The sequence below is a fragment of the Oncorhynchus gorbuscha genome, linkage group LG21 (genome assembly GCF_021184085.1).
Source record: "Oncorhynchus gorbuscha isolate QuinsamMale2020 ecotype Even-year linkage group LG21, OgorEven_v1.0, whole genome shotgun sequence".
NCBI lineage: Eukaryota > Metazoa > Chordata > Actinopteri > Salmoniformes > Salmonidae > Oncorhynchus > Oncorhynchus gorbuscha.
Window position 1 is genome coordinate 51,598,635 of NC_060193.1, and position 9,416 is coordinate 51,608,050.

At 43.1% G+C, this 9,416-nt stretch overlaps 1 protein-coding gene across 1 annotated transcript in view; it reads right to left on the reverse strand.

The window, feature by feature from the left end:
* Positions 1 to 8,578, reverse strand: part of LOC124008734 (heparan-sulfate 6-O-sulfotransferase 3-B-like) — a 28,484-nt gene extending 19,906 nt beyond the window's left edge. Inside the window, exon 1 of the mRNA XM_046320256.1 lies at positions 7,466 to 8,578. Within this exon, the coding sequence (XP_046176212.1) occupies positions 7,466 to 8,034 (569 nt within the window). The 5' untranslated portion in view covers positions 8,035 to 8,578. The remainder of the gene's footprint in view (positions 1 to 7,465) is intronic.
* Between the last annotated feature and the right edge of the window lie 838 nt (positions 8,579 to 9,416).

Below are 9,416 nucleotides of genomic sequence, written 5' to 3' on the forward strand. Positions count from 1 at the left end.
GAGATCTACTTAATGAATCCTCACTGAGAGAGAGAGAGAGAGAGAGAGAGAGAGAGAGAGAGAGAGAGAGAGAGAGAGAGAGAGAGAGAGAGAGAGAGAGAGAGAGAGAGAGAGAGAGAGAGAGAGAGAGAGAGAGAGAGAGAGAGAGATCCAAAAATCCAGAAAAGAGCCGTTAAATTCTACAACCACCTAAAAGGAAGCGATTCACAAACCTTCCATAACAAAGCCATCACCTACAGAGAGATGAACCTGGAGAAGAGTCCCCTAAGCAAGCTGGTCCTGGGGCTCTGTTCACAAACACAAACACACCCTATAGAGCCCCAGGACAACAGCACAATTAGACCCAACCAAATCATGAGAAAACAAAAAGATAATTACTTAACACATGGGAAAGAATTAACAAAAAAACAGAGCAAACTAGAATGCTATTTGGCCCTACACAGAGAGTACACAGCGGCAGAATACCTGACCACTGTGACTGACCCAAAATTAAGGAAAGCTTTGACTATGTACAGACTCAGTGAGCATAGCCTTGCTATTGAGAAAGGCCGCCGTAGGCAGACATGGCTCTCAAGAGAAGACAGGCTATGTGCTCACTGCCCACAAAATGAGGTGGAAACTGAGCTGCACTTCCTAACCTCCTGCCCAATGTATGACCATATTAGAGATACATATTTCCCCCAGATTACACAGATCCACAAAGAATTCGAAAACAAATCCAATTTTGAAAAACTCCCATATCTTTTGGGTGAAATTCCACAGTGTGCCATCACAGCAGCAAGATTTGTGACCTGTTGCCACGAGAAAAGGGCAACCAGTGAAGAACAAACACCGTTGTAAATACAACCCATATTTATGCTTATTCATTTTATCTTGTGTCCTTTAACTATTTGTACATTGTATATATATATAATATGACATTTGTAATGTCTTTACTGTTGTTAAACTTCTGTATGTGTAATGTTTACTGTTAATTTTTGTTGTTTTTCACTTTATATATTCACTTTGTATGTTGTCTACCTCACATGCTTTGGCAATGTTAACACATGTTTCCCATGCCAATAAAACCCTTGAATTGAATTGAATTGAGAGAGAGAGAGAGAGAGAGACAGAGACACACAACGACAAAACAAAGAGCTGGAGCTCTGCATTATAAACCCTCGCTACACCACATGGTCTCGGAAAAATACAGAGGGTGAGAGGGAGAAGTGACAAGAAAGAGGCAGGGAATGATATGGTAAGATGAAAAGAGCATAGATACTACATATACAAAGCCCCTTCTTAGAGACTGCAGGGAGGACAACTCCACAGGATTTGAAAGACCTGCGAGAGCTGTCTGTAGAGTAAGCTCAGATCCTAGAAATAGATTGAAACTAATTCCAGTTCTATGGGTCAGACTGACCTCTTGTCCATTCACACTCTCAGCACTATCCCCGGGCCGTCAGCCAAGTGTGGGAGTGGACAGACCCATTCACTCTTAGTGTGTGATTGATTTTGTTAAATGACTGATTGCTGCTCAAGCCAGTTCCAGGATATTAAGGTGTTGTTAGGGTAATTAACTTGTAATGACTAGCGCTCAGAGATCATCATGGTCAGGTAAAAAAGAAATGAAACTAGCCCCAATTATGACAACTGAGCTCACTAAGTCCTCACTGAGAACGTTTGATACAGAGCATCAAGTAACGTCAGAGCTCACACTGGGCAGCATGGGACTGCTACTGTATCTCTCTCAGTGGCTGAGTCCCAAATGTCATCCTATTCCCTAAAGGTCACTAGTTTTAACCAGAGCACTATGGGCCCTGGTCAAAAGTGGTGCACTATATAGGGATTAGAGATACATGTCACCATGTATTAGGGACCAATCAGATCACTTCTGCACTCTCTCCTGTTGGACGGCGTGTATAGTCTCTCTCCGCAGATGAAGAGTGAATGCTGATGCAACACTCATTTAAAGCAGGGAAAGATGCTACGCGCTAGCCAAGCATGAACAGCTGTGTGTGAAATCATTTTTTTCCTTTAGAGATGCCGTGATTACTTAACACCACTTGTTTGGCTGATGCTGTTGGATTAAATAGTCGTGCATATTAATTGAGCAATTAGTTGATGTGACTGAACAGATCACTTCCTCTACTGGAGTTCTCTGCCAGTTATTACATGAGGTGATAATAGAATACCTTCCTACAGTGCTCGCACGTGCACACACACACACACAGGCACATACCCACACACGCCCACGTGCCAACACACACACACACACAGTACAACGTGCAGTCCATTACAAGACCACGGGAGAATAGGCAGAGAAGGAATGTTACTCGATACGGCACAGATCCATTTCAGATTGAGTAGACAAAAAGAGAGAGGGGGGCTAACTGTGGTTCTCTGATGGTCTCATATCTGGGATGCTATTTCGGGAGCTACAGGAAAGCCCTAGGGATACTGGTGTAGAGACAGTGGAATAAAATGAGAGATTTACTGGGTAGATCTTGGGTTGAAAGAGAGAGAGAGAGAGAGAGAGAGAGAGAGAGAGAGAGAGAGAGAGAGAGAGAGAGAGAGAGAGAGAGAGAGAGAGAGAGAGAGAGAGAGAGAGGGAGTGAGAGAAGGAGGGCGAGGGCGAGGGTGAGAGGGCTGGGGAGAGGGACGGTGGGTGGGGCGGGGGGGGGGAGACACCAAAGAATAATGGACTCTCCAGTGAATTACTTGGACCACACTGTATTTCAGCCTTCACTTTCCCCCCAGCACAGAGCAGCGCATATTTCTCAATTGACAGAAACCTGCTTTTGTTGCAAAGATTTGGACATTTCCTAAAGATAAACTATACAAGTCAGGAGCACAGCAGCCTGACAGGACTGTAGTTAGCATGTCACCTTTATCTTTAACACAGTTATCAGAAAGACCATGTACTGCTTATGGAACTACATACAGTAATACATGGAACCACAGCAATGGCCTACAGACACAGATGGCCAAACAGGTAATGATGCAATCACATGTCACTCATGAGCATGTCCTGATTGTTTCTCAGAAAATAACTTGGCATGGCGACATGAAAACAGTCAAGTTATGTCTCTATTTCAAATGACCTTATATTAGAGAAATTCAGAGTCAAACAAAAGTATTTTGAAATTCTTTGACACAGCCAATGGCATGCTACTACTCTAATACTCAAACCTGGAGCGTTTGTATTTACAGTAGCTTTGAAGTATTAGTCATGAATTGATCTTGTTAATCTTAGCAGTTGTTTGCTTCTAAATAAGTTACTTCCAATCCTCTGGGTTGTCTTGGGTGAGCTACATGCAGCATTCGCCTCACACACACACACACACACACACACACACACACACACACACACACACACACACACACACACACACACACACACACACACACACACACACACACACACACACACACACACACACACACACACACACACACACACACACACACACACACACACACAGCTGTTACTGTAACACACACACACACACACACACCACACACACAGCTGTTACTGTAATACCACTCACACAGATTCTGTCGTGAAACCTGTGCTCTCAAAACACTTCTCGATAAGACAGAAAAAGAGAAGGGAAAGGCACAAGTAGAAAGAGGCTTGTATCCGGGGCTTTAGTGAGGTGCTATACATGCACGTGAAGAGCGACAAGTTTGTGTATAAATCGGGATCTGCTCCTTTATCTGCCCCCAGATGATAAAACAATGTAATCTCTAATCTCCCATAAAGGAGTGTGGAGATTACTACTATCCTCTGAATGCCTCTGCAGAATACACGATATTACGTTACAATGGAACATGTTACGTTCTGATTAGGGACTTCCCAGGCAATTGCTGGGAGAAGGTGTTGCTGACACAAGACTTTATTAAGGCATATGATCAATTGACCAACTTCTATGGGAAATAATAACTGAATGGACCTTTGGTCTAGTTCAGGGTTTCCCAAACTCGGTCCTGGGGCCCCCCCTGGGTGCAGGTTTTGGTTTTTGCTCCAGCACTACACAGCTGATTCAAATAACCCTCTTCATCAAGCTTTGACTATTTGAATCAGCTGTGTCGTGCTAGAGCAAAACCCCAAACGTACACCCCAGGACTGAGTTTAGGAAGCCCTGGTCCAGTTAATTCCAGGTCTATAGAAATTACACCGAGGGAACACACTAATGACAGAATTACCTTATACCAACTTGGCTAATTTAAGGTCGGAAGTCATACCTCTCTCTCTCTCCTGCCTTCTGTGAAAAGAAAAGGGTAAATGAGTGTCAGAACCGGGATGCTGTGTCTAATGATGTGTGAAGAGCATGCTCCGAGCTCTGTGTGCATGTGTGTGTGTGCGTGCTTGTGTGCGTGCGTGCGTGTGGTTGATATACACAGAGTGTCTGGAACACACACACACACCTCGGAGTGTGAGACATCTGCTGTACATGAATACACCTGAGCTACACCTCCGCTGATAATCACCTTCTGATCATATATTATCCGTTTTATTTCATTTTATTGACATGTTCTTATTCATTTTCGTCCTATCTGATGTGACTTCCTTGTTATATGTGTGTGTGAAATGGGTTGTGACAGTCATGTGAAATTCACTGTAAATACAGTTAGAAATTTGATCTACCCTCTGAACTAACTGGGAGAGGAGCTTACATAAAACAGCCTTCTCTTCAGATGGGAATCTTGAGCTGAGGGATTTAACGGATGACAAATTGACTTAAGTGCAGGACAAGATTAATGTCAGAAATTTGCCACCAGATGGGTTTTTTCTCATTTTCTCATGGTCTGCTTTGGGTCCCAGTGCCAGTGAAACATGGAGGAGGAAGACAACGCTGAATCATCAGTGTACTGGATTTTGTGCACAAAACCCATATTATTAGACTACTAGACTGCTGTGGGTCCTGGGTGTTTGTTTTATCTCTCCTCCTATAAAACAAAGCAAAATGTTAATAATATATTTGTCTATTCTAGTAGTGGTGTCTCTTTGTGGAAGAAACACATTAGCCAATGTTCACAGGGTCTGAGTAAAAGCCGTGTCTGTCAACCTCAGTGTTTGACTTTCATTTTCAATGAATTGAAGAAAAAAAAAACTGTCAAAGATAATGGTCAGTTTTCCAGTTCATAGCCGGTGATTCAATGCCATTCGAATTTGATTGTTCTGAGATGGAATTGACCCCAGAACAGGTAATTATGTTATCTTTCTACTTGGGTGAGACAGTGAGGTTTGCCTCCTCTCTCTCTCTCTCTCTCTCTCTCTCTCTCTCTCTCTCTCTCTCTCTCTCTCTCTCTCTCTCTCTCTCTCTCTCTCTCTCTCTCTCTCTCTCCCTCTCTCTCTCTCTCTCTCTCTCTCTCTCTCTCTCTCTCTCTCTCTCTCTCTCTCTCTCTCTCTCTCTCTCTCTCTCTCTCTTTCCTACCATTGCAGCTGACCGTGCAAGAGCAGAAGTGACAAATGAGGCAGGTTCTAATGTTGGAGCAGTGTGTTGCTGCTGTGAGGAGCACACCATGCTGGACTCTGTGGCACGGTGCTCTTACTAGTAATTGGCAGTAACCTCACATGACTCACTGATGGGGTTGGTCAAGTGAAGGTAAATTATGTGGAAAGTAGGACGGAAGTCAAGAAGGGAGGGAGGGTGGGAGGGAGGGAGGGATTTTAGCATTAGTGCAGAGCCTAATCCTGATCATGTTGGTTAGGAACTGGAGATACATCCACATTCACCCACGGTGGGCATTCCAATGAAAGTAGTCTGATGTGACAGGATCTGCTAGGATGGATGTGACCTTTCATGCGTTAGCCTGACTGAAGCGTCCCATGCTCTGGAGTTGCATGGGGACTGCCTGGAAATGCCAACGCTGTCAGAGCTCTGGCACCAGCCCTGACACAGCCTCGACCAGGGGAGACCAGATGATGGGGTGTCTGTGAGTTGACCCGAGGGCAACAATAGACAGATGGCAGCTTTGGCTCCACTAAAGACCAACATGTCCACATAGATGCTCCATACTAGCCTATAGGCACGGAGACTCTCAGAGTGACAACCTCTCAATTTACAATGTCAAGGCCCAGTGCAGTTAAAACAAGTTTTTCATGTGTTTTATATATTTCCCCACTATGAGTTTGGAATAATACTGTAAAATTGTGAAAATGATGATAGTGCCCTTTATAGTAAGAGCTGTTTGAAAGGCCGCCTAAAATTTCAGTCTGTTTTGGTGGGATGGAATTTTTTGGCTTGCCTGGCTTGCCTAGACCAATAAGAAATAAAGTTCCAAACCTCTCTGCCAATAACAGCTTGTTTTCAGTTTCCCCCTCCCCAATCAGATGACGCCCAGACAAGTCTTAGCAAATATCGTTGTTGAGAAATTGCCCTTTGCTGACAAGCTATTTTTGTTTATATTTTACCATTTATATTTTTTCTCTCAAATGAAGGTAATTCATTGCTACCCAGTAATGAGTTGATATTGAGATTAAAATGACTGCATTGGAACTTTAACAAACCACGGTTCTGGTCTGACCGTTTGATCCGTTTCATTTCCATGCTTATTCTTCCTATACAAGCAGATCATATTTCTGGAATACTTACCTGCGTTGTACCAGATCGACTGTTTCAGGTCTTACTATCTCCGTCTATATGGTCTGTTATAAACACCCTCATAATCATTGATTATCTTTGAACTCTTGATACCAATAAAAACCATGGGGATGATCGACAGTACTCTACTTGTATTATCCCCATGGTTACAGTACATCCTAAATCTACTGTAAGAAGTATGGGATCAGGACCAACACGAGGACAAATGCACCAACCAAAATACAAGAAGATGAAATGATTGTAATGTCAAGCAGAACTCAAAAAAGTAAAAAAGGGAACAAGTTTAAAAAACAAAATGTTTTAACTAGAAGTGTTTCAGCCTTTCTACCCCAGAATGGAATAACCCTGACATAGATGCAGTTTATAAGGTGTTTGTAATGTGTTTATGGCCATGTATAAAGGCGTCATGTACAGTAAGTAGCCCTCTGTGAGGATAACTATTGCCTGTTAAAGCCTTCAGAAAAGTGCAAGTTCATTTTCAACGGGAACATGAGTGCAAAGGGGGACATTTTTCACATCTTTCGTCAACCTCCTTGCCTTCTATGCTTTGAATCAAGCTTTTAGCTCTATTCAAAAGAGAGGCTAATCATAGTATTTTCATACAAACCATAACGATTTGAATCAGTGTTCATGCTGAGTTGGAACAAAAGCCTGCCCACTGCAGCCCCTGAGAGTCAGGGTTTTCCACCCGTTGCATGGTATCGTTCCTGTTATGGATATGTAGTATAGGCTACATTATTCTTTCAAACCTATCTGATCACTGAATTGAATTCTGTCAATGTACACTTGCACCTCACACTGTTTCTCCTGGCCACAAACAGTTTAGGGTCTACTGATTAGGTACAGGAGCAAGAATCAAATTGAGACCCAATTACCGTCCGTTCCTCTGAGCATCCTTCTTGTCTTTCCTGTTCATCACTGCAGGCACGCAGTTAGTGAGCTCGGTCCAGTCCGCATGGAGACCACAACTCCAGCCAGTAGAGAACCTGGAGAAAAGCCAGGACTCCGCTTTGCCCGGGCGGTGACAGGTACATTTCTTCTGTCCGGGCATACAATCACAGGGCTGTTCGAGGTGAATGTTTCGGACAAGGTGTCGTCCGAAAGTAGTCCCACCGGTTTTCTGGATGTGGAGGAACACTATAACGTCATCTCCTCTGATGTTGAAATTCACGTGTCGCTCAAGGTCTCGGTCAGTAAAATTGAATTTAGACTTCATTTTTGAGGAACCCTCCTCGTCCAGCCCATCTTGGTACGCGTAAATGTCGTCCCCCGAGTGATATTGGCGGAACATTCCACTCAACTTGTCCCCAGTTAGAAAGCGACAAGAGTTACTGCCGGCTGAACAAATGTACTGATAGCCTATCATCAAGAAGACCACGGCCAGTATCGGAATCAAAATGAGTTTGTTGTATTTATCCTCCATTGTGCGTGGTGAAATAGTCATGTCATTGATAAAAGCGGTAACACAAAGTCTCCAGCCAAACCAAATGCTCTAACTCCTCGTGCACTCTGCTTCATCGTAGCCTAGATGGTTACAGTTGTCAAACTTGATGTCTCCTTTGGAGCGATGCACATCTCTCTAGACAGGCAGCTTATTTATTTCCAGCAGCAAAATGTAATAATAAACTGTTCCCAACGCTGTGCCAATGTATCGTCTTCTATTGTCAGAAGCAAGGGAGACATTTGTGAAATTGGAAAAGGAGACATAGCCTATCCGGGGTAGTCTATCTCACGAGCGCGCAGCTGATTCAGCATCTTCTTCGACAACGGCTCTGTCCGGAGGCGGCGACTGCAAGATCGCATAAATGCATCACGCTGTCATTAGTAGCATGACCACCAGGCGCACACGCACTACCCATGCATTTCTCTATAGCCTAACCAGTCCACTGTTCATTTGAAACCTTTGCGTCACCGCGACAATGTTTTTAAATAATAATTGTGTGTCGCTTAAGGCCGGCTCTTCAAGTCAGCATCTCAACAACAATTGTTCTTCTGTGTGCAGGGCAATAAATTGAAAGCGGAGGATAGAGAACCCTCTGCATATGAACCAATTATTTATTATCACTTGCTGCAAAATCAACCAATCCATGAACATAGCCTACGTGAAATACTCATTGGCCACCATACCAATGTTCGCAGTAAAACATGACTTTTTAAGCCAATCCAAACAGGGGATACTTGATTATGCCTACAGACCTACACCGGCCATCCCCATTAATGGAAATCAAATTCCTTCGCGGGCAGCTTGCAAAGGAGTTTCTGATGTCAAACTTCTGGTTCATCAAATTTCCAATAGTAGCTGCATTACTTTTATACAAATGTCGTATGTCTTCTTGGTTTTAAAGTGAGCCCTGTGCTGACCTGAACGGTCTATACTAGGCTATAACGTTTCAGAACCTTGGACAGGTCCAATAGCGACAGATAGTACCTAGATTATAGGAAAGCAAAGCACCTTTGTAACCAGTACATTAGTGTGTGTATGTGTGTCAAATCAAATCAAATCAAATGTTATTGGTCACAAACACATATTTAGCAGGTGTTATTGTGGGTGTAGCAAATTGCTTGTGTTCCTAGCTCCAACAGTGCAGTAATATCTAACAATTCACAACAATATACACAAATCTAAAGTAAAATAATGGAGTTAAGAAATATATAAATATTAGGATGAGTAATGTTGCGTGGCATTGACTAGAATACAGTAGAATAGAATACAGTATATACATATTAAATGAGTAAAGCAGCAGGTAAACATTATTAACGTGACTAGTGTTCCATTATTAAAGTCACTGGTGATTCCATATCTATGTACATAGGGCAGCAGCCTCT